General features: G+C 35.1%; 2 protein-coding genes across 2 annotated transcripts; one reads left to right on the top strand and one right to left on the bottom strand.

The window, feature by feature from the left end:
• The first annotated feature begins 21,060 nt into the window (after positions 1 to 21,060).
• On the top strand, positions 21,061 to 22,534 carry LOC120127450 (outer envelope pore protein 16-4, chloroplastic-like). The gene is made up of 6 exons (XM_039145367.1): positions 21,061 to 21,259; positions 21,400 to 21,451; positions 21,538 to 21,569; positions 21,721 to 21,754; positions 21,845 to 21,909; positions 22,225 to 22,534. The coding sequence occupies exons 1-6, from the start codon at positions 21,194 to 21,196 to the stop codon at positions 22,345 to 22,347; spliced, it is 372 nt and encodes a 123-aa protein (XP_039001298.1). The 5' UTR covers positions 21,061 to 21,193; the 3' UTR covers positions 22,348 to 22,534.
• On the bottom strand, positions 22,483 to 25,300 carry LOC120127449 (UDP-glucuronic acid decarboxylase 2-like). The gene is made up of 7 exons (XM_039145366.1): positions 24,543 to 25,300; positions 24,310 to 24,457; positions 23,726 to 23,805; positions 23,558 to 23,641; positions 23,403 to 23,477; positions 22,965 to 23,057; positions 22,483 to 22,851 (listed from the first exon to the last, which is right to left on the bottom strand). The coding sequence occupies exons 1-7, from the start codon at positions 25,155 to 25,157 to the stop codon at positions 22,621 to 22,623; spliced, it is 1,326 nt and encodes a 441-aa protein (XP_039001297.1). The 5' UTR covers positions 25,158 to 25,300; the 3' UTR covers positions 22,483 to 22,620.
• Positions 25,301 to 25,932: the final 632 nt, after the last annotated feature.

The following is a 25,932-nucleotide window of genomic DNA, read 5'->3' as shown; positions in this document are numbered from 1 at the left end:
TTGTACATTTTTACGTTTGTATTTACATTTACATTTTTAAATTTACATCATGCATTAAAACATATTTAATTAAATAATAATGTTTATTTATTTTCAATATCAAAGAAAAGGGCAGTCTTAATATAACTGGATGTCCTATTCTGGTATTTTAAATAATTTACATTTACATTTTTACAATTGCATATTTACATTTGGCATATTTGCATTTGTATTTTTATGTTTGCTTTTGTATTGCACAATTTGTATTCTTATTATTACATTCACATATTTACATTTGCCTTTGGAATCTTTGCATTTTTTTATGTCATAATACATTAAAACATTCATTAAAATAAGGATTTCAAATGAAGTGATCTTGGTTTTTCCTTGAAGCAAGAACGCTTAGCACGACACAAGAAAAATGTCTAAAGAAACTGAGGATAGGCTATCCAAATTAAAGATAGAGCAAAAAGAGATACAGGAAGAATTGAGGAGCAAGTAGGCACAAATCGAAGCTAATTCTCAGATCGATCTACTGAACAATATGAAAGAAATGATTGAGAAGCATTTGACTGCTAGAAAGAATCTTGTTGAAAACTCCACAAATCCTCTGGGTATTACGCCTGCTCATATTCCTGAGCACACCTCTGTACGTCAGGAAATCCAATCACCAGTTCACTTCACTATTAAGAAACAACAATATCAGGCTGGAGTTTCGTTCCCCACTGACTGTCTTACTGCTTCTGGGTTAAAGCCAAATGAATTCTGTAATACTTCTAGAGAGACGATTGAGTCATTTTATGAGTTTGACGCCAAAGAACTGAACTTGGTCCCCGACTTAATTCTCCCACCAAATTTTCAAATTCCAGATTTTGAGAAGTATAATGGGACCACATATCCTAAATATCATATCACTATGTACTGTCGTCGTATGACTGGCTATGTAGAGAATGGAAAATTGTTGATCCACTGTTTCCAAGACAGTTTATCCGGGTCTGCATCCAAATGGTATAATCAGCTAAAACGTACTCAAATACGTTCTTGGAGGGATTTAGCTCAAGCTTTTTTGGGTCAATACAAGCACATGACTGATATGGCCCCTGATCGAACAATGTTGCAAAGCATGAATATGAAGTACAATGAAAGCTTTCGACAATATTCACAACGATGGAAAGACGTTGCTTCTCAAGTACATCCACCATTGACTGAAAAAGAGTTCACTACTTTGTTCATCAGCACATTAAAATTTCCTTATGTTAATCACATGATAGGGGTTGTCCCTAATAATTTCTATGAAATCATCATAAGTGGAGAAATCATCGAAATGGCTATCAAGAATGGCAAGATAAGAGGCTTTGACAATACTAAAGTTAAGAAAGAAGTTGGGGTTAAAACAGTGAGGTCTTATTCAGTTAAACATGGTGCCAAACCTTATAGAGTGATCAAGAAGAAAAAGAATGTGCAGGGATTTCAATTTCCTCCCTTCCACTGTTCGAGTGAAAAATTGCATCCAAATATGCTCTCAGCCAGATCAATTACTCCATAACTTGATCAATCACAGTGGCCTCCAAATGAGAATTGGACCTATAAGGAAGTTCCTTGGATAAATCAGACTGGAATTCCAAATTGTTCAGCTAAGGTTCCTGGTAACCTTAAGGGAAATTTCCAAGACCCTTTAGAGCAAGCGATTCAAAAATACAAGATAAAAGAAGGGTTTAAGGTTCAATGTTCAAAAACCGTTGTTGCAACAGAAACTAATGTAACCAAATCCTACGAAGAATATTGGGCACAAGAAAATGGGAAAAGAAATCAAAAGGCTCCCATGGATGTAAATCGAGATTGGCCTATAGGTCTAAGAAAGAATGAGGCAGATATAACCCAGAAGACACCTCAGATACATGTATCAGATTTTCTGAAAACCAGTAAGGCAAAGGACAACTTAAGAAATCTGGTTAATATTACCCCAGTTATAGCTGAAATGAGCATTCAGAACCCCCTCGATAACATGAGAGCATTCATTCGTTCAGAACGATCAGAGAAAGTGATAGCCTCGCGAGCGAGAAAAACTCTGAAGGTGTTTCAAGAATCTATCTCAGACCTGTACCCTCATTTGGTTAAAGGTCAATACATTACACCAAGATTGGTGAAGCTGTCACCAAAGCCTTATGCCCATTGCTATGATCAAAATAGCTTCTGTAATTTTCACTTGGGAGTATCTGGACATTCAACAGGGAATTGTTGGTCACTGTTAAAGGAAATAGAGACACTCGTTAACAAGGGAGTCTTGACATAAGAAACGATCAAGAAATGGGGGGCAAATAAGGATAAAAATCCTGGGCCAAGTACACACCCAACATTAGAGGAGTAATGATGCAGAAACAAGTGGAAGTGTTATCTACCACTGTAGTACTCTCTATTTTCAGCATCTTGTTTGAATATGTTTTTTGTTCATTTCTCCGCCTTTTGGGCAATAAATAAATATGTGTTTCTTTTATGGTTATGAGCAATGAGTCAAATTTTAATCTTGAGATTATTAAGTATCAAGTAGATTAAATATTCTTTTAATTTTTCAAGAGTTATAGATCTATTGGCAAGTGGTAAAATTATATCTTCAATTTCCCATCCAATGCCAATTACTCGACCCTTACCAAAACCAAATCCTGACACTACATTTATATGAGATTCTGAAGAAATATCTCTACTTGTTTTTGAGACATCAACTCTAGATGTTTACCTTCTCGGATAGAGTTGGTTGGTTTATGATATTATCCCTTCCACCATATACATGACTTTAAAAGTCACACATTTGTCCTTCCAAACACAAAACCATCATAAACCAAAAGACCTCAAAAGAACCAAACTTTCAATTATTCGTGAATTTTACTGCAAGAAGAGACAAGATGAGGCATCATTGTAACATCCCAAAATACGGGTTAGTGACCAAAATTGTAAAATTTCATAATATGGTGATTAAATTATAATAGTTTAATAGTTTAATGATTTGTTCGGAAATATTTCCTAAAAGTTTATAGTAATTATCTAAGGAATTAAAGGGCAAAATAGTCATTAGACTTGAAAATTATAATTAAATGATATATATATATGGATAAGGATGGGAGATTTTCCAGAAATCTCTTCTCTCTTTTCTTCTTCATTTCCTCTTCTTCACGTGTGAAGCCAAGCAAAGGTGAGTTTTCTCTTGAGCTGATTATGTGCTGAAATTTAAGTTTAGTTTTGATTATTAGATGCTAAGTAAGATTAAGGAAAGATTAATTTGCTTTAAAACAACAAAATGAAGAGTTTATGAGGATTTAAAGATTTGAAGTTTTTGAATGAAATATCGAAATAAAGTTTATATTGAGAATTGGAAGTTGAATTTGACTTGTCATCAAGTCAATTAAAGGATAGGAAGTGTTAGAATAGGAATTTGAACATGTTGCAAAACTAGTATAATTTTTGCAATTACATAGGAATGACTAGATTTGAAGTTAAAGAAGTGATTAGGGAATAGGAATAAGTTTAAGTATGTGTATTAAAGTTAGGAGTATTAAAGGAAGTGAAATAGGAAGGTTTGAGCTGAAATAAGGTGATTTTCGAGCTCAAAATGAGATTTCTGGGCTAGGGGAATCGGTACCCATTCAAGGGGAATCGATTCCCCCTCAAACGAGTATGAATTCCAGAATGCTAGAGAGGAATCGATACCCCCAGGGGGGGAACCGATTCCCCCATAATGAAAAAAAAAAGAAGAAAGAAGAGAGACTAAACTATTAATCCCTTAAATTGGTAGGATATTAGAGGTTAATTTCAAGACTTGGGCATCTGATAATCATCTTGAAAATTATGCTTATGTAGATATTGAACGTGACTTTGCTTCAAAGTAAACGAAGGGTTAGAATTGATTCAATTCAAACAAGGCTAAGGTGAGTGCATATGCATATCATGATTATGTTAGTATATCCAGTTCTAGACTTGCGATAAGTCTAGATTTAATATCTTGATACATGATTCATTCAATATTATTAAATATGATATGAATTCATACCATATACATTATGGGATATACTATGCAGATTGTGGTAAGTCTATGTTCCAGATTAGAGCTTATATATGAATGAGTTACGAGATATCTATATTAGGTATATGAAGTGTGTGTGCTGTGTTTGTTATGGTTTATATGTATGAATGAGCATATGTATTGACATGTTACAATATATATATATATATATATATTATATGAGTTGTGTAAATATGTAGATAAATGTGTTAAATATGTGAAATAGTTAAAATGATCAATATGATTTCATAAGAATATGAAATAAGAAGTATGAAAAGGACATAAGAAAGAATATGAAATATACAGAATATGAATATGAAATCATATGAGGGATGACATGTATGTATGTATGTATGTATGTAATGGTTATATGAAAAGGTATAGGTAATAAGATGATCATATGAACATGTGATAAAGAGCTATAGAAAAAGAAAAATGTGATATGATGTATGAATATGTAATAAGGTAAAAGACAATGCCATGATATGAGTTATGAGAACTGTAAGTATAGTTGGTATGCCAAGAGTCAAAGAACTACCTATGTCTTTCGAGACATATGGACAATATACCTATGTTCTAAGGAACATATGGATAGTTTACCTAGGTTCTTCGGGACCTATGGACAGTTACCGAGGATCTTTATGACCTCTGGACAGTTACCGAGGATCTTTATGACCTCTGGACAGTTACCGAGGATCTTTATGACCTCTGGATAGGTCCTTCGGAAAATTCATGGAGCTGTGGGGACAGCATACGTGTGCACATTCTCATAATACTCGTATACCTTGGGTTCTCAATAGTGTATATGGGCTTAAATAAGACATAACGAGGATGTATATAGTTGTATCTTAATATGGTATTATTACGATTTATATTGGCTCATATGTGGTATAATAAATGATGGTATGATAGTATAATTGTGTTTGGATAGTAGACGACATGTTTATATTTTAATAATTCTTTATTATGTAATTATGCCTCACTAAGTCTATGACTTAGCGTGTAAGTGTTTTTATACGTAGGTTTCGAAGAGCAGGAGAATCAAGAATAGGAATTTGCAGATCAACCTATCTCTACTCAGCGATCAGATCAGAAGTAAAGTCACAGTAGGTATTTTGTTGTATGTAGTGTGTTGGCATGTAAGAACAGTGTTAGTTCAAATGCTCTGATTAGTTTTGTCTTATTTTGGTTAACTCGTGTGCAGTGACAATGTTATTTTAATCAAAGTTTTAAATTTCATTGGTTTTCGTTAAAAGATTAAAGTTTGAAAAGTCAATGTGACACCTCAGACTTGTATCCGGGTCGGATACGGGTTGAGAGTGTTACATTTAATGGTATCAGAGCTACGGTTTAGTCGATTCTCGACATAAACCGGAGTCCATAGTGTCTTAAAAAGTGTTCATGCCAACACAGTAGTAAGAACTTCTGATCTGATACGAATAATGAGTATGTTATTTAGCTGATAGAAATATTTGGTTATCTCTTATTAGATGTCCGGACAAGATAGCTCTCGGGGTGAAGCGAGAGATGATAGATTAGCTGAAAGTAGTAATTCACCTGCCCTGGCCAGGCAAGGTGAAGGACAGGCACCCTCTGGAGTGCCTGTACAAGATCAAAATGTATTTTTCAGGACGTTGGGCACTATTTTGACACGTTTCCAAACTCCTGCATCCTCAACACAGAGGATTAATATAGCCAAAGAGTTAAAAGGATTAGGAGCTCCAGAGTTCAAAGGTGAAGCCGAAGAAGGTCCTGTTGTTGCGGACCTTTGGCTTAATGATGTAAAGATCATGTTAGAGGGACTCCACTGCTCTGATATGGAGAAACTAGATGGGATGGTCTCTTTGCTCCGTGGGCAAGCAAGAATCTGGTGGACGAATGTTATTCATAGGATGCCAAATGATCAGAAAACATGGTATTTATTTTTAGAAGAGTTTAAGCACAAGTATATAGGAGATCAGTTCATCAGGGAAATGAAGCAAGAATTCTTGAATTTGAAACAGCTGAATTGCACAGTGTATGAATATGAGTGTGAATTCAACAAGTTAAGTCGATTTACGGCCGAATTGATTCGGACAGAGAAATAAGCATGTGAGTGGTTTATTGAAGGACTACGACCAAGGCTAAAAGAGATGTTGATTGTTTTGAACTTGTCCTCATTTCAGGAAGTAGTAAATCGTGCTAAAGCTCTAGAAAGAGCTCAAAACAAGCGGTTTGGGGATCAGAAAGCTCAACCTTCCAAAAGAATGGGGGATTCGTCGAGCTCTGTACCACCCAAAAGAGGTAGAGATTCTGGGTTCCAATACCAAGTAAGGTCTGAATCAGTGGTATCCTCTGCTAGAGGATCAAATCAGATGAGAGCTAGACAGACTCAATTAGGAAAGTCTGGTGATGGAAGAGCACAACAGAGACACTGTCAGATTTGTGAGAGATATCATGGTGGGGCATGTAGAGTTGAATCTGGAGCTTGTTTTCGATGTGGGGAAATAGGACATTTCATGAGAGATTGTCCACTGGGGACAGGAAAGCCTGTGCAGTCGGAGCGATCTGCTTCGATATCCCAGAGAGGACGGGGTAGAGGTAGAGGAAGAAGTCAGACAGAATTTTCTACTCAACAGGAAATGCGCTCTACGGCTAGAGTATATAATCTCAATATCAGTGAAGACAATGAGGATCCAGAGATAAATAGCAGGTATCTCCTATTGTACAGTAAATGCTTTATGATATTAGTTGATATGAGCTTGTATAACCATATAAGAGTAGAGAATGGGTAAGAGAATTAAGAATTTAGTTAGAAGTCATTTTTTTTGAAATAGTGTAGTGACAATTCCATTAAGGTACAGTGTTAAAGTAAACAAGATATGTTAGAAGTGTTACATTCGAATTCAGGGAATTTAATTCTCTGTTAATCTAATGGAGATATTTCTCAAGGGATAAGTAAGGAGATAGTGATTTATAAAGGAATATATATATAGGGAATTAAATGAAAAAGGGGTTTAAAGTGTGAATTATAAGTTGATATGGGGTACGACAATGGTGGATAATGTTATGAAAAGATTGATTGATTTCGTAAAGTATACGTTTAATAACATTTGAAGAGGTTTAGAGTTGTATTCTGAGTTATAGAATGATGGAATAAGAGATTGGGTATGGTTATAAGGTAATTAGAGAGTTATGAAGAAATAGATGGATTTCTGATATAGAGTGATGAGATGGATGTTACTGTCAACGTGATGAGTGACATTATATGGAATTTTAGAAAGGTCAAAGGAAAAATGCATAATCGAATGAGAGAAAAGACAACAATGGATTGATATTATTGGTTATTGTTTATATGATAAGCAACAGAAGATGAATGTATAAACGAAAAAGATAGTTGGAAAATTAAAGGATTGAAAAGTAAGTTTCTGATGATGACAAGAAAGAATAAGTCAGGGAAGCAACATAAAAACATTAGAAGATATGTTCTTATTAAGATGTTCAGTGAAAATTCGAGGGCGAATTTTCTTAAAAGGAGGGGAGATTTGTAACATCCCAAAATACGGGTTAGTGACCAAAATTGTAAAATTTCATAATATGGTGATTAAAGTATAATAGTTTAATAGTTTAATGATTTGTTCGGAAATATTTCCTAAAAGTTTATAGTAATTATCCAAGGAATTAAAGGGCAAAATAGTCATTAGACTTGAAAATTATAATTAAATGATATATATATATATATGGATAAGGATGGGAGATTTTCCAGAAATCTATTCTCTCTTTTCTTCTTCATTTCCTCTTCTTCACGTGTGAAGCCAAGCAAAGGTGAGTTTTCTCTTGAGCTGATTATGTGCTGAAATTTAAGTTTAGTTTTGATTATTAGATGCTAAGTAAGATTAAGGAAAGATTAATTTGCTTTAAAACAACAAAATGAAGAGTTTATGAGGATTTAAAGATTTGAAGTTTTTGAATGAAATATCGAAATAAAGTTTATATTGAGAATTGGAAGTTGAATTTGACTTGTCATCAAGTCAATTAAGGGATATGAAGTGTTAGAATAGGAATTTGAACATGTTGCAAAACTAGTATAATTTTTGCAATTACATAGGAATGACTAGATTTGAAGTTAAAGAAGTGATTAGGGAATAGGAATAAGTGTAAGTATGTGTATTAAAGTTAGGAGTATTAAAGGAAGTGAAATAGGAAGGTTTGAGCTGAAATAAGGTGATTTTCGAGCTCAAAATGAGATTTCTGGGCTAGGGGAATCGGTACCCATTCAAGGGGAATCGATTCCCCCTCAAACGAGTATGAATTCCAGAATGCTAGAGGGGAATCGATACCCCCAGGGGGGAACCGATTCCCCCATAATGAAAAAAAAAGAAGAAAGAAGAGAGACTAAACTATTAATCCCTTAAATTGGTAGGATATTAGAGGTTAATTTCAAGACTTGGGCATCTGATAATCATCTTGAAAATTATGCTTATGTAGATATTGAACGTGACTTTGCTTCAAAGTAAACGAAGGGTTAGAATTGATTCAATTCAAACAAGGCTAAGGTGAGTGCATATGCATAACATGATTATGTTAGTATATTCAGTTCTAGACTTGCGATAAGTCTAGATTTAATATCTTGATACATGATTCATTCAATATTATTAAATATGATATGAATTCATACCATATACATTATGGGATATACTATGCAGATTGTGGTAAGTCTATGTTCCAGATTAGAGCTTATATATGAATGAGTTACGAGATATCTATATTAGGTATATGAAGTGTGTGTGTTGTGTTTGTTATGGTTTATATGTATGAATGAGCATATGTATTGACATGTTACAATATATATATATATATATATATATATATATATTATATGAGTTGTGTAAATATGTAGATAAATGTGTTAAATATGTGAAATAGTTAAAATGATCAATATGATTTCATAAGAATATGAAATAAGAAGTATGAAAAGGACATAAGAAAGAATATGAAATATACAGAATATGAATATGAAATCATATGAGGGATGACATGTATGTATGTATGTATGCAATGGTTATATGAAAAGGTATATGTAATAAGATGATCATATGAACATGTGATAAAGAGCTATAGAAAAAGAAAAATGTGATATGATGTATGAATATGTAATAGGTAAAAGACAATGCCATGATATGAGTTATGAGAACTGTAAGTATAGTTGGTATGCCAAGAGTCAAAGAACTACCTATGTCTTTCGAGACATATGGACAGTATACCTATGTTCTAAGGAACATATGGATAGTTTACCTAGGTTCTTCGGGACCTATGGACAGTTACCGAGGATCTTTATGACCTCTGGATAGTTACCGAGGATCTTTATGACCTCTGGACAGTTACCGAGGATCTTTATGACCTCTGGACAGTTACCGAGGATCTTTATGACCTCTGGACAGTTACCGAGGATCTTTATGACCTCTGGACAGTTACCGAGGATCTTTATGACCTCTGGACAGTTACCGAGGATCTTTATGACCTCTGGACAGTTACCGAGGATCTTTATGACCTCTGGATAGGTCCTTCGGAAAATTCATGGAGCTGTGGGGACAGCATACGTGTGCACATTCTCATAATACTCGTATACCTTGGGTTCTCAATAGTGTATATGGGCTTAAATAAGACATAACGAGGATGTATATAGTTGTATCTTAATATGGTATTATTACGATTTATATTGGCTCATAAGTGGTATAATAAATGATGGTATGATAGTATAATTGTGTTTGGATAGTATACGACATGTTTATATTTTAATAATTCTTTATTATGTAATTATGCCTCACTAAGTCTATGACTTAGCGTGTAAGTATTTTTACACGTAGGTTTCGAAGAGCAGGAGAATCAAGAATAGGAATTTGCATATCAACCTATCTCTACTCAGCGATCAGATCAGAAGTAAAGTCACAGTAGGTATTTTGTTGTATGTAGTGTGTTGGCATGTAAGAACAGTGTTAGTTCAAATGCTCTGATTAGTTTTGTCTTATTTTGGTTAACTCGTGTGCAGTGACAATGTTATTTTAATCAAAGTTTTAAATTTCATTGGTTTTCGTTAAAATATTAAAGTTTGAAAAGTCAATGTGACACCTCAGACTTATATCCGGGTCGGATACGGGTTGAGGGTGTTACAATCATGGACCAACTCATTGATGATAATTTCGAGTGATTAGGGCATACTCAAAGAAGAAGGGGAAAGTGATTGATTGAAATAAATATATCATGCATTAATTACATTTTTTCATGTAAATAAAATTAATCTTGAATATTCATCCCCCTGGATACCTCTTTTTACAAAGGTTTCTGTGTATGAGATGATGAACGGCATTGTTTCATTTATCCTTTAATATATATATATATATATATCCTTTGTTGTCCCCATTTGAGCCTGAATAAATTTTCTTTTAATTCAACCCTAACTAAGGATCACCCTCTAAATGGGAGGGCAAGGTAAAGGATATTGGCTCACAAGAATAAAGATTGTCAATACAGTTTTATTACGAAGACAAGTTTCCATGAAGTCATGAAAGTTTTGAACTACAAAGTATGTCAAATACAGAGTGCTTGAAGATCAATCCAATCAAGAATAATGGAAAACCTCCAAAATGCAAAAGGAAAAGGAGGTGCTCAAAGCAATTGAAGTATTATACTCATCCAACAAACAAAAAGGAAAAAAAAAGAAGGAAAATTGAATCAAGATGGGTGACTTATTGAGCCTCAAGTTACAAGGTTGATCAAGTACAAACAAGAAAAGCAAGAAAAGCTGAAGATATGAGAAAATGGAAATGAATCCAAAATTTGGCAGTCTAGAGGGATCCAGATGATGGAAAAATCCCCAGCAAGGCAGATCTAAGTCAAACAAAACAAGATTGATGGCATCAGAATGAATTGATTCTTGGTTTGATTATCCTTAAACACTTATTTGGGCCTTTTTATCCCTCTCTTTCGTAACCATAAGCCATGACCTACGTTACGTACCTGAAAAGTCCATTTTAATCATACATGGATTTCTAAGTAAAAGAGAATATCTTTAGAATTCATTCCGCCTCTCAAGATTGATTTTTATTTGCAAAAATTGGTTTTTAAAATCTTTAATGCATGATATGAAAAATGATAAAAGGGGGGTTCAAGATGTAAATTTTTAAATAACATCTTAGAACCAAAGGAGGATTCGAGTTGAAAACCTGAAAAGGCGGCTCGAATATTGAATGGTGCAACAACGACATAAGAGACGATCTTAAACTCTTAATGAAGCACCGCACATCCTAAAGACGTTCCTGAGATTCTAGAATCAAGAAGAATCTCTACAAGATGAGCATAACAACCATTTCTTTAAGTTAGTGGAAGCCCGAAGTGACATACTGAACCAACTTGAAAGAATCTACTTTACCAAAATCAACCTACACCTCAAATCAGTCAATAATTTTGACACTTGCCATAGGACTATGATTTTTGAATGATTTAAAAGTATAGTTGATTTATTTGATATTCATTAAACTCATTGTTTATGATTTGATTATATTGTGAACCTGAAAGGGGAAATGCTTTGCAAAATTCTTTCATTCTTCAATAAAGAAAGGAGAAAAAATATTTTCAAACAGGACAGTCTCAAATAGAGAAGGTCCTTGAAGCAAATTGTTGCTTATTCTACCTTGGTTGAAGAAAAAGAATGAACGATGCCAGAATAATGAAGCACTTCACATTTTTGAAGGCAAGTGGTCCAAGAAGCCAGAAAGTCTGGAGAATTGAAATTGTGACACTCCCCTATGACATTATTAGCAATTCATCAAGAAAGATTATCGTTTATCTCATGCTGAGGGCGATAAGCATCACCAGACAGATTATTTTCCCCAACCATCAATTCATGTTCTCTAGAAGATTACATCATAAAGCCATGAACAAGTCACTACCTGCACTTTGGTTATACCGTGATGTTGGCTCAAGTCTTGATACATCATTGCTACTTCTTCTATGCCAATCATTTTCTTTATCCATTATGTCCTTCAGAAGATTGCTGAATTTGAATTTGAGAACTTATGTCACAAAACAAGACATGGGAACATAATTTACCCTTATAGGCCTTTTATATTGGGTAACATTGGTTACATGATTCCAAAAGATAAGATAACCAGTTTTACTATCAGCCAAACCTTTCCATGGTTCGGGAAGAGTGGGATATATTGAAACAATAGAAGAGACAGTCACTATAGCAATCATTGTAAGGAAATGCACCAACAAAAATCGTCTAGCTCATCCTGATGATGTTTATTTCTTCCAGTAAGGTTGTTACACTGGATGCCATCGACAACAAGGTTGAATCTGCCAAATCTACTCATCAATTGCTCCAACCAATCATCATTCAGTTCTTGCACATCTATTTTCAAAGATATACCAAGACAGTAAAAGACGGCCTCTGCATCACTGATTCCAGAGAAAAGAGACAGGACATTGATACCACCGGGGAACATGCCTCTAGCAGATCCTTCTCCTCGTGTATAGTTTTTAGGGAAACCTAGAAGAATTTCCACCTCATCAGGTTCAAGTGGAGCAACTTTATTCCTTCCAACCCATACTAGATTCCATTTTCGGCATTCATTAAGAATATACTTATGGACACTCGAAGATGGCTCATCATCACAAGCTTCAAGAACTTTGTGGATCCTTTATGTCAATTTGGCACTTCCTGTACATGTTTGTAAACAGTTCAACTTTATTCTTGGATCCTAGGAAGGCCATCATTTCTTTGTCAATGGAAAAATATCATGTATAGTGCGTGGAGAAAACAAGATAAGAGAAAATTTGTTCTCAATTGACAGATTATGAATATAGCCCTTTTCAGTGTAGCAGTATGAAAATGCTTTGAATCTACAATTTCTGGCTATACATCGAATAAGTACTGTGATATTTCAGTCCAAACCAACTGGAGCAAGTGCCACGTTCTCATAAGTAGAAATAAGGAGACCCAATAGCATCTTCTGGAAGTGTTCTTTGAGTTATCTGATTTGGTTTGGTATGAACCCCAAAACCAATCATTAGATTTAAAAGATGAATTTGCTCATAGTAGAAATAAGGAGACCCAATAGCATCTTCTGGAAGTGTTCTTTGAGTTATCTGATCTGGTTCGGTAGGAGTCCCAGAACCAATCATTGGAATTGAAAGATGAACTGCATGATCGTCTTCATTAAGAAGCTTCTTTTCAAGCTTCCTCTGCTTCTTCCTTTTCAAAAATCATAGCCCAAGTTTCGCCTTTGCTTGTAATTGGGATCATTGCATAATGACTTCCTATCTTCTACCATAAGAAGTGCGTCAGTAGCCTTAGCCAGTTGATCAGCACATATAAAATCTGTCAATTCTGCAATTGATGAATCCGGACCACATCTCTCCATGGTTATTGAAGTCTCAGCCTCTGAGAATCCCATTTTTGTCAAGTATAACAGTTTATTCTCCTCATCAGAATCAGAATTCATGATTTCCTCGATATCAGAAGAACTATCAATATCTGTGAAATCATCCTGAAAGATCACTTCATAATCAGATGAGTTGTTATCAGAATCAACATGTTGCATGGATGCAGATTTTTCAAAAGCATGTACTACTGTATATGTAGTCTTGCTGCTGTATCAGATTACTGTTCACATAAATTGGTTTCTCGACCTCAGAAAAGTATATTCTAGAAATAGCCTTCATTGAAAACAAGGTTCACTATGTCAGCCTGGAACGGATTACCAAGCTATTTATACTACTATATCCGATTAAGATCTCTCCAGATTCAAAAATGGGCACCTCATTTATAAGAGGTACATATCTCAGACGTTTCTGTCAGAATGATTGAGTACTTCTTAAGTTTGTGACAATATGAAGAGAATTCTTCCAGTTACCGGACAACACTGCTGTTTAGTGACACCAGAATGAGAGTATTCAAGATAAACAAATTTGGGGCATGAATAAAGCTACAAGTACCTACAACAGTTCATTGTCAAAATTGGACCTCGTGGGGATCATGACATTTTAGTCAAACAGACATTGAGAGTGAATCAGACAAATCTAGAGGGACATCTTGAGGGCCCATTTCAATCAGAAATAGAATATTGGAGCATTTTGAAGGCTCACAACAATATGAATATTTGGGGCATTCTTAGAGGCTCATCTCAACAAGAAGTAATGTTGAGCACACTTTTAACATCTGTATCAGCAAATGTTGGGGCATTTTAAAGGTTCTTTCAGACAGATCCATGTGGGGTATTTTGAAGGCTCGGATTAACAAGAAGCAAATATCGGGGCATGCTGAAAGCCCATTTCAATCAGAATTAGGACTGTTGATGCATTTTTGAACGATCGTATCAGCAAATGCTGGGGCATGCTGAAGGCCCACATCATCATGTGTTAAAAATCATTGACTTGAGTAGATATTTCCAATAAGACAGAAAAATATGAAGAATGAAAATGGTGAAACAATAACAGTCAATCTGACTACACATAATTGCTTCGTTCATCAGGTAGTTGCATTAGGGTCCTGTTGTTGAACAAATATTTATTCAGCAAGTATGATTTCAAATACCCAATCTTCTTAAACCATGTGTCACATGATAGTGTTTTCTTTGTTAAGCTACATCATGGTTACATGAATAAAGATGGTCAATTTGTAAACTATTCGATCCAAGGATCAGTTCCTCGAGACCTCGAAATCTGAATTTAGCCTTTTGTGTGTCGGTGATAATTAAAAATATTTCTTTGAGATTTCTGTCAGTTAGTTTCAACCATACTGTTGAGGTTACGAAGCTGTTTTTCATATCAGTTTTGTTTACTTGATGACATTGAAGAGAGAAGCTCATGTATATTGCTATTTCCCGATGTTACTGGGGTTATCATTGCCAACTAGACTGAACCGAGTTTTCATCTATTTGGTTTATCATGTGAGTTTCATCCCCAGCATCAAGAATTCTACGGATATCTTTCCATACATGGCTCTTATAGTGGGTGTGTTTCTAATTCCTACAACGCTCATTACAGAAGAAAACGTGATCAATATCACACTTACCCTTGCCTGAGACAATATCAAGATCAATTGGTATCTCTTATTCAATTCATCACTAGCATATCTTGAGAATTTGATCAACTTTTTGGTCATACCAGCATCTCATTTGTATTCCTATTAAGTTTTGTTCTCAAGTGGTCTTGTTACGTCATTCAAAAGCTTTGAACACTAGGCAAAGAGATTCAATGATTGAGAACATCTGAGCAGAAACCACAGGAAAGAATGAATGTGTTGTCAAATGTTTTACGAACATCTGAGCAGAAACTACAGGAAAGGATGAATGTGTTGTCAAATGTTTTACGAACATCTGAGCAGAAGCCACAGGAAAGGATGAATGCGCCGTCAAATGTTTTACGAACCTGCTATTCTGATGTTGAACCTATGTTATGATCATATGGTTTCCATTTATTGATCAAGTCTGTCTTCTTCCACCCCAAGATTAGAAGTGAGATATAATGAAGATTTCTTTCCACAGAAGGGAAGCAGAAATTTTAACAACAAGAAACTAGTGGCACCAACTAAGGTTGAACGACAGGTTGTTGTTAAACATCTCGACATGATATGGTCCAAGTTACCGTATTAGAGATTGGATTAGATGTGGAGATATGAAAGGAATTAAGATAAATCCTCCTTGTGATATGTTTCAAGAGTCAAATCAGAACAGACTCTACTCTCCTAATTAATCCCTGCTGAGTCAAGCATATCTACATTTACACTCTTCAAAGATGATAGAATCCCTTTTTAAAGATGACATATTCTCTTTTCAAAGATGAAAGTTTTATCGGATTTCAGCACTACTCCAAGCAAAAAGAGTTGGTGTTATCAGACAAAATAGGCATCAAGGTCATAGTTCTGACTACGACAAGAGTTCCACAAATGAAACAATTCTTCTGAGACTTTCATGAAGAAGACATAAAGATACAAGTTGATCAGATGGTTCTTCAGAAATGCAAGCTTGATAGCATAAGTTGCTACACTAATATCCAGAGGTGACCCTGGCAATAAATGATGAAGTGGAGGAAAACCGAGTTCACCATTTTGAAGTCAAATGAAAATTGCATAATCATTCATGCATCATATTAAGACATTTGCAAAAATATATGCATTTTCATTCATTTTATCCATGTTGAATTCTGACAGGAATTTCAAAGATTTTAGCAAAGATTTAAATCCATAATTCAATGGATCAACAATGTCAGTTAGAGTTCATAATGAGAAGAACTCATCTGAAGAAAGAAGAAGAAGTTCATAATAAGAAGAACTTGTTCAACTTTTTACTTGAATTCATCATTCGATGGATCAGCTTTGCCAGAGAAAGTTCATAATGAGAAGAACTCATCTGAAGAAGGAAGAAGAAATTCATAATGAGAAGAATTTGTTCAACCTTTTGCTCAAATCCATCACTTGATGGATCAGCTTTTCCAGAAAAAGTTCATAATGAGAAGAACTCATCTGAAGAAGGAAGAAGAAATTCATAATGAGAAGAATTTGTTCAACCTTTTGCTCAAATCCATCACTTGATGGATCAGCTTTTCCAGAAAAAGTTCATAATGAGAAGAACTCATCTGAAGAAGGAAGAAGAAATTCATAATGAGAAGAATTTGTTCAACCTTTTGCTCAAATCTATCACTTGATGGATCAGCTTTTCCAGAAAAAGTTCATAATGAGAAGAACTCATCTGAAGAAGGAAGAAGAAATTCATAATGAGAAGAATTTTTTCAACCTTTTGCTCAAATCCATCACTTGATGGATCAGCTTTTCCAGAAAAAGTTCATAATGAAAAGAACTCATCTGAAGAAGGAAGAAGAAATTCATAATGAGAAGAATTTGTTCAACCTTTTGCTCAAATCCATCATTTGATGGATCAGCTTTTCCAGAAAAAGTTCATAATGAGAAGAACTCATCTGAAGAAAGAAGAAGAAGTTCAGAATGAGAAGAACTTGTTCAACTTTTTGCTTAAATTCATCATTTGATGGATCAGCTTTTCCAGAAAAAGTTCATAATGAGAAGAACTCATCTGAAGAAAGAAGAAGAAGTTCAGAATGAGAAGAATTTGTTTAACCTTTTGCTTGAATTCATCACTCGATGGATCAACTTTTCCAGAGATTTCATAATGAGAAGAACTCATCTGAAGAGGAAGAAGAAGTTCATAATGAGAAGAACTTGTTCAACCTTTTGCATGACTCTATTACGGAAAGAGATAGATCAACATCAACTTTTCCAGAGAAAGTTCATAATGAAAAGAACTTATCTGAAGAGGAAAAAGAAGTTCATCCGAGAAGAACTTGTTCAGCCTTTGCATGATTACATCATATAAGGAGATAAATTATCATCACAGTGGAAAAGTTCATAATGAGAAGAACTTATAGCTAAGAACTTTAAACATTTCAAGCTAAAAATGGTGCTTTATGTCTTTGCTCCATTCCTGTTCCACAGCAACGAGCAAAGAGGGGCAGCTGTAATCACCATTTTTACCTCTCCATTCCAACAGCCCCTCCACGTTGCACATTCCAGCACCTTCCAGCAGCAGCCACGAAGCTACCCTCTTCGAAGACTCCAGAAACACCACGCCGGTCGTCCACGTCGTAGCTATGGGGTGAGTCACCACATAGTTTGGTGACTCACCAGATAAAACCCTTTGGACTGGTCCGATGAGAGACTCGTCGAGGCTTATAAAAGCCATGGAGAACCTGCAAAAGAAAAAGGGGAGGAGACAGAGAGGGCACCAAAAAAAAAAAAGAAACGAAGAACCCGAGAGAAAGGGGACACCAACAGAGGGGAAAAAGAGGAGACCAACAACCAGCAAACCAAGAAACAAAAATTAAACGAGAGAACGGGAAGAGACTTACCAACATCGTCGAAGCCTCCACTCGCCACCATACGCCTCTAAAGCACTCGAAAACCATAGGTATAAACTGTAGATTTGCTCCGATTATGAACTTTTTAAAGAAAACAGAGACTGTATTCGGCCTTAGGAGGTCGAGATTTGTAATCTAGGATAATTTGGGAATTTCCGGCCACCGGTTGTGGTGGCCGGCGGTGGAGCTCGTGGCGGCGTATGGCTGCCGGCAGCTCCCAGAATTCCCTCAGACGAGGGAAATATAGAGAGAGATGAGAGAATTCTCTCATAAGAGAGAGAATTAGAAAGAAAGAAAAAGAGAGAAATGGCCTTTGAAGGCCGGTTTTAGGGTATTTGTACCCTCATCGAAACGACACCGCTTTGATGAGGGGCCTGGGCGTAATTTCACTAATGGCTAAACCACACGCGCAGTCATCCTAGTTTGTAATCTTTTCAATTTAGTCACCAGAATCATTCTTCTGAACATTTTAATTTGGGCTTCTAATTTTATTCTATTATATTTTAGTCATTACCAAATTATATTTATATTTAAGGTAAAATAACCTTTTTAGCCCATATTAATTTTAAATTTTATTTTTATCCATTATAATTAAATAGGTTAAATTATACTATTATACATAGTAGTTTATTAATTCGAATTATGCCCTTTAATTTTGATATTTTATTTTATTTAGTCACCAATTTTTTGTTTCTTTTCATTTTGATCCTGATTGTTTTTATATATTTTGCAATTTAATATTATTACTTTTAAATTTATTTTAAATATTATTTATTTATAATATTAATTTGTTATTACTTTTATATTATTATTATTTTCATATTAATCACATAAATAAATATATAAATAAATATATATATATATATATATATATTTATTTATATATATATATATATATATATTTTAAATAATAATGTTTATTTATTTTCAATATCAAAGAAAAAGGCAGTCTTAATATAACTGGATGTCCTATTCTGGTATTTTAAAATTAAATATTATAAAAATTTTTAATTATTATAATATATATCGAAGAAAAGAGCTGTCTTAAGGTACATAGAAGTCCTTTTTTGATATATTTTTAAATAAATAAATATTTTATTTATAAATATATAAATTAATATTTTTTTATAATTATAATTTCGAAATAATAAGATTATAAATTAAATATATTTTGAATTTTTAAATTTCTAATAATAGAGACAATTTATAATTAAAAAGTACCAATTTTGGGCGTTGTAGGGGTGCTAATCCTTCCGTAAACGTAACCGACCACGAATCCCTTTTTATTATTAAAAAGAAAGAATTTTTTGTTATAAACGCAGATCAGTTCATCTTTTAACTGATGTTTTCTTAAAAACTCTGTTAAAAGATAATTTTTAGGTATTCGACCTACCTGACCCAAAAGGCCGATGACGACTTCCAAATTATTTTCAAAACCATTTATTCACATCAATTTTCCCGTTAAGTAAAAAAATTCATGCCCGGACGAAAACCGATTACGACAGCGATTTAAAAACTAACATGATTGATCCGTCCCGTTAAGTAAAAAAATTCATGCCCGGACGAAAACCGATTACGACAACGATTTAAAAACTAACATGATTGATCCGTTACGTTATCGATGATTTCGATTTTAATTTATTGTCTTTAACTTTCGTTAAAACATTAACGGAAGTTTTAGTTGATAACTAAAAAAAATATGGGGAAAAAACCCACTTGTAAAGCTGACGAGTCTTCTTCCTCTTTTTCTTTAAATCCAAAACAGAAAAAGTTATTTCCATCTTATTCTCGCACTCTTAATAACCTCGCATGCAACCCACCGTTAAACTCAATTTAAATCGATAGCGCGTAAATATTATAAAAATATCAGCATAAAATTGCAACATTTTTTATTCTGCTCATCAACGACATCTTAATTTTATTATTGATTTTTCTCCTTATTAGCCTTTTTACGAATAGCTTTTATTGAATTTTATTCATTGTTCTATTAACACATATCAAGAATCAAGTCATGTTCTGTTTAATATTCTTGCTATACCATAGGTGCTTCTTTTACCCCCCCCCCCCCTTAATTTTCAATCATCTGTACATGAATGTCATCCTGCCCCATATCCAGTTCACGAGAATCAGTCCAATGTCATGAAGCCATTGGAGGATGGCAAGGAGATAGATGTTATTCCGAATAAGAAGGATGTTTTCTGGCCATCTTTACTTGATATGGAAACTGCTAAGTACCGCTGGTGTGATGAAGAACGAGAGGCCCATTTATCTGTTCGCAAAGATCAATGGAGGGATGGAGATAATGATCTGACACCAGTAAGATAAACCGTTGGGCAGAGAACTTGCCTTCAAGGCAATTTGGAGAAGCATGCAGCGCACCCTCTAAGCGGTGAACTGCTTCAGATAACAAGGTTTCAAAGTTATGATCAACAGTGTGAAAGCAAATGGAACACACAGTGGGGGCTCGGCGATAAGAAGGCTGAAAGCTTAGGTGACAAGTGGGCAGACTCCGAAAGAGATGCTGATATGCTTCTTGAGAAAGGGTTGTCTCATCTTATGGTGATATTTTTATAATATATACATGCTTTTAGAAGAAGAAGCTACAATTTTATGATAATATTTTTATGATATCTACGAGTTTGAGAAAATTCGATTTATGAATGAGTATAACGGTGGGTTGCACGCGAGGTTATTAAGAGAGAATGAGATGGAAATTGTTTTATTTGTTTTGGATTTAAAGAAGGAGAAGAAGAAGATACATACGATTTTTAGGAATTTTAGATTTTTTTATTCTCATTGTCACTTACACTTCATGAGTCGTGACTTGTGGATTTGTTTATAATTTTTAAATTACCACTTAATGATTTCATTAATATATTAATAAAAATTAACGATTAAAAGATTTAAATCGAATAGATCAATAATATAAAGGATCAAATACATTTAATTTTCAAAACGATGATCAAAATTCGTAGGACAAAAAAATGAAAGGTACTATCCATATAGTTTACCCATATAATGATTAAATCTACAAATTGATACGGACAAAATTCAACCAATAGGGTTCTGTGTTCCTAACAAGGGGGAGAAAACCAGTAAAGGGTTTTGTATGATTTCATTTCATCGTTGAAAAAGTAAGGTTTAGCAAGTGATTTACAAGAACGGAAATACATTAGAGGAACTACGTCGTTCCGATGCTCGTGCCATCGTGCGTGGGAAAATCAAAAGCTTAAACATTGCAAATGAGAGATGGAAGACGAGCTAATCGTTCCTTGCTCTTCCCTTGCTGTTGATTCCTTCATCAGATTCACAACGGTAAACACGTCTTAGTTCTATGTACTGATGTAATTTGTTTTCGTTTCTTTTCTTGCCAAAGCCAAAGAACAAAGAGAGAGAGAGAGAGAGAGAGAGAGAGAGAGAGAGAGAGAGAGAGAGGAATTGAAATATATTTTCAGGCAGGTGGACTCTGGGGATTTTGTTCAGCCCCATATGATGCTCGTAAAAGAGGTATTGATCTTAAATTTACGATCAATTATTGAAGTCTCAGCTCTCAGCGTTATTATTGTTTTAAATTTTGTTGATTTGGTGTGCAGGTTTAACTGGTATTGCTCAAGCTTCGTTTGTGGTAAAGAAAACTTGCAAATTTTGGTTGATTATTTCATAATATTAAGGCTTTCTTTTGTCTTTAATTTCGATTTGATCGGCTTATTCAAAAAGAGATTTAGGTTTTTTTTCCCTCAATGTTGATTTCTTTCATCTCTTAAACTCAATTGCAGGCAAAATCTGTCGGAAAATTCGGATTCCAATGCGGTAATTGAACATCTCTCTCGGTTTTGGGCTAACTTTGGATAGTATTTTGGTGTTATATTATCTAAATTCGGATTTCATATTTATATTCAGGACTTGTTGCCGGTGTATTCTCCACCACTCGCTGTGGCCTTCAGAGATACCGGAAGCAGAACGACCATAATATTAGTTAGTTAAAGGCAGTTCCCGAGCACATTTTTCGTTTGGTTTGCCTCCAGTAAAGGGGTAAACAGTACTCGTTATTTGGTGAAAACATGAACATTTTGTTTTGCAAAACAATGAACACTTAATTGCGTTTGTCTTCAGAATTAAGGTTCCTGAAAATGTACTATGCTTATAGAAGATATCAAGATTCAGGTTCATAAGAGTGTTTTTGCCATTATTGCATATAAAAGGGAACCAAAATTCTGTTGTCATGGAAAAATTGCTCAAGGATGAGGTTACAATGATCATCAAGCTTGTTTTCTTCATTTCAGATAAACACTTTAATTGCGGGTGCTGTTGCTGCGAGGACCAGGAGCTGGAAAAATGTGATTGCGGTGGCATGCCTTGTTTCAGCCTTCAGTGTTGCTGCTGAAGTTTCCAGAACAAATTGAAAATCTAGTCGCTTAATCTATGTCGATCAGTGGTAATCAGAGAGTAACCAAAGGAGTTCGGCATTTGTAAGAGTAAACCTCATATGTAATATAGATTTGAATTGGGAAATAAATGCACAAGGTAGTCACTATTGCTGCAAACACAAGCTATTGCATTTATAAAAATAGGGTTAAATGTTATTGATTAGATTTGCAAAGTTCACAAGGATGGCAAACGCATGTCAAAAAGTGAAACCTCCAAAATTATATGTATATATGCATGGCATCGCCACACTAAGATGATGATTCATTGTTGTTGGTATTGCTTCCCTCCTTGTGATTGCCGAAGATACGTTCCCGGAAATTCGAAACCATTAGAGGGAGACCCTTTTGGAGAGAGACCTTGGGTTCCCAGCCAAGTAGCTCTTTGGCTCTTGAGATATCGGGTTTCCTCTTGTGTGGATCATCTTCGGTGTTGGGTCTAAACTCTATCTTTGCATTTGGATCTATAGTTTCTTGAACAACCTGTAGATAGGTAACGATCTTGAATTTCAATTTTAAAGTTTAAAATCGAAAGATATTTCGCATTTAAGAACATTTCAACCAACAGCTTTCAAATTGCTGCAAATAATACGTACCTCGGCAAGCTCGAGCATGGTGAATTCACCCGGATTTCCGATATTAAAAGGTCCAACATGTTCTCCTTCCATCAACCGCATGAGCCCCTCTACCTGTTCAAAGACATTGTTTTTACAAACACCATTGGTCCCATGAATTAATTGTTAAAGTCTACCCCAAATAATAAAAGAGACCCAAAAGCCTACCCCAGAGAAGAAAGATATGGAAGTTCAATCATATATTAAATAACGCAATCACTATGTGCAAAGTACACTCCATTGACGGCGAAATAACACTGATGTATGCTTCAGACCAAACTATGAGGCAATTGAAATTTGATGGTCCCCTTTGGAGCATTCATTTGGTACAAGTCACATGGTGTATGTTTCACCAGAGAGAACAAAGTTCCACAAGACATTTAACATTCCCTATGTTGAAATTACCACAAGATGACATACCAGATCAGAAACATATTGGAAACTCCTTGTCTGCTTCCCATCGCCGTACACAGTCAAAGGCTCCTTCCTTAAAGCCTGCATTCATTCAGTCAATTATCGACATTAGCACCAATGCTGGCACACTACTGAACTAGTTACTGAAAATAAATGAGAACCTGAGCAACAAAGTTGCTAACAACACGACCGTCATCGATGCACATACGAGGCCCATAAGTATTGAAAATTCTGGCAATCCTAACCTGAAAGAGCAAATAGTCGTTACATTTTAGATCCTCGTTTTAAAAGTTTGGTGTTTTGAAATGAAAATAGTTAGTTCATGTAACCTCAACTCCAGCTCCTCTGTGATAGTCCATTGTCAGTGTTTCAGCAGTTCGTTTTCCCTCATCATAACAACTTCGGACACCTGCAGGCACACATTCAAAATCATCCTCGTATGTTGAGGACTTTGGCAAAGTGTAAAACCCTAATGTGACATTATCGTAGAGAACATCCAAATCCCTAAAAGAGATTGTAGAACCCCGTTTTCCTGGTTTCATTTTTAAAATACTATTCATCTAAACAAGCCCCCTACTGTCATTTCCATTTCTCACAGTTACAAAAACCCAAACCAAAAATTAAAATTTCTGCACAATAACCTGTCTTGTTCTGAACATGTAATAAACATGTGCTACGTGTTAGACTGTCAGTATGTGTCAAGTAAAATTTCTGCTTACCGTACGATTTCGAGTGACCGCTAATCACGGATTACTTCTGAAAAAGTTCAAAAAAAAATCGACCAGATCCAAAAAAATTCTAGACTGCCATTTCTGCAAATATTGTCTGCCAACTTCCACAACACGACAACTTCCGAAATTTTCCGGTGACCGGAAAAAAATAAAAGAACGAAAGTAGATAAAGGGTGGTTTACCAATTGGATTAACGTTGCCCCAATAAGTTTCCTTTTGAGGATGCTGAAGAGGGTCGCCGTAGACTTCACTGGTACTGGTTAACAAGAACCTCGCACCTACTCTTTTCGCCAGTCCTAACATGTTCAATGTCCCCACCACATTTGTCTTGTAAGAGAAACACATTCATTAAGGAAACAATAACAGACAGACAAAAACAGAGAAATCAAAAGCTATGGTGATTCGAAAAGGATATGATAGTTTTGACTGGGTTGAATTTGTAATGAACTGGAGACGCGGGGCAAGCGAGATGGTAGATCTGGTCAACTTCCAGCAGCAGAGGCTCCACGACGTCGTGTCGGATGAGCTCGAAGTTCGGGTTACCAAAATGGTGCATGACGTTTTCTTTTCTTCCGGTGAAGAAGTTATCGACGACGATCACACTGTCTCTTCTTTCTATCAACCGGTCGACGAGGTGAGAGCCGACGAACCCGGCTCCACCCGTCACGACAATTCTCAAACCTTTCCGTTTTAGCCCCAACGGAATCTTACCCGCCGGGTTGGAAGACCGGAAACCGAGTCGGTGCGAGTGGGAGAACTTGCTCTGGGTTTCGACGGGGAAGTAGGAGATGGAATCAGGGATCGGGTCGACAAAGTGGTGGTGAGGAACGTGGGGAGCACGTGAGGTTGGGAAGACAGTGAAAACCAGAGTGGCAATAGCAATGCCGACGAGGACGAAGACAAGGCGTTGCTCCCGTAGCATGTAACGAATTGGATGGATGACGGAAACCCATGGTTTAATGGGTTTTGGCGAATACGAGTCCGAAACAGGCTGAGACTCGTGGCCCCTGTATATCAGCTCCGATCCCATCGCTCTTCCAACTTCCAGAACTCGAAACTCAGATTTTGAGTTCAAAAGATAACAAATTCAAAAGAATTTGTGAAGACCGAGTCGCCAGCGAGTTGAGGCGGGCCGGAGGAATATGTATGAAGGAAAGAGGAGATTCTTAAATATAAATAAGTGTTGAGAGAGAGGAGGAGGTATTTCAGAAATATCCGGGGCGGTGGCTTTTGGGGTGATTAGACAGAGGTCTTGTAATTTGAAAAGTAAACGATTGGGTTTAATTTAATTAACTTTAATTACATTTCCAGTATTTTCATGTAATAAACTTCAATTAAATTTCTATTCTTTTCATGTTTTAATTGGGCTTTACTTTTTTAGGCTTATTTACTTATAAAGCTGCTTTACCAAATGAAGTGGGATTTTAAGTTTACCTTTTTTTTAATGGTAAAAAGGTAACTTTTGGTAACTTTTGCATCAATTCAAATTATTTAGTATATTTGATTTATTATTTTTATTATATTTTTTATATTAATTTAACATTTGAAGTCGTTCGATTGTATCATTTTATATCCTATTTTTTTATTTAAAATTTTAAATTGAGGGTTTTAAGTCAAGTGTTAAAATTTAGGGTTTAGATATTATGAGATTATGATTTAGGGCTTAGAGTTATCAATTTAGGTGTTTAAGTTAGGGGTACAGTATAGAATGATGTAATTAAGTAACTTTGAGGGTTAAATTTATGCAAACATATGATAAAGAAAAAAATGATAAATTTGGTCTTCTACATAGGTAATTTAAACCC

The sequence above is a fragment of the Hibiscus syriacus genome, unplaced genomic scaffold, assembly GCF_006381635.1.
Source record: "Hibiscus syriacus cultivar Baekdansim isolate YM2019G1 unplaced genomic scaffold, ASM638163v2 tig00110467_pilon, whole genome shotgun sequence".
NCBI classification, from domain to species: domain Eukaryota; kingdom Viridiplantae; phylum Streptophyta; class Magnoliopsida; order Malvales; family Malvaceae; genus Hibiscus; species Hibiscus syriacus.
Note: the sequence above shows the minus strand (reverse complement) of the source record. Positions and strands in the feature narration are given on the sequence as shown.

Bases quoted from the DNA above. Each gene is read 5' to 3' on its own strand.
- LOC120127450 (XM_039145367.1), top strand. From the start codon at position 21,194: ATGGAAGACGAGCTAATCGTTCCTTGCTCTTCCCTTGCTGTTGATTCC. The intron at 21,260-21,399 runs GTAAACACGTCT...ATATATTTTCAG, and splicing joins CCTTCATCAGATTCACAACG to GCAGGTGGACTCTGGGGATT. The intron at 21,452-21,537 runs GTATTGATCTTA...TTTGGTGTGCAG, and splicing joins ATATGATGCTCGTAAAAGAG to GTTTAACTGGTATTGCTCAA.
- LOC120127449 (XM_039145366.1), bottom strand. From the start codon at position 25,157: ATGGGATCGGAGCTGATATACAGGGGCCACGAGTCTCAGCCTGTTTCG. The intron at 23,478-23,557 runs GTTCTCATTTAT...GAATGAATGCAG, and splicing joins TTAGCAACTTTGTTGCTCAG to GCTTTAAGGAAGGAGCCTTT. The intron at 22,852-22,964 runs GTACGTATTATT...ACCTATCTACAG, and splicing joins CCATGCTCGAGCTTGCCGAG to GTTGTTCAAGAAACTATAGA.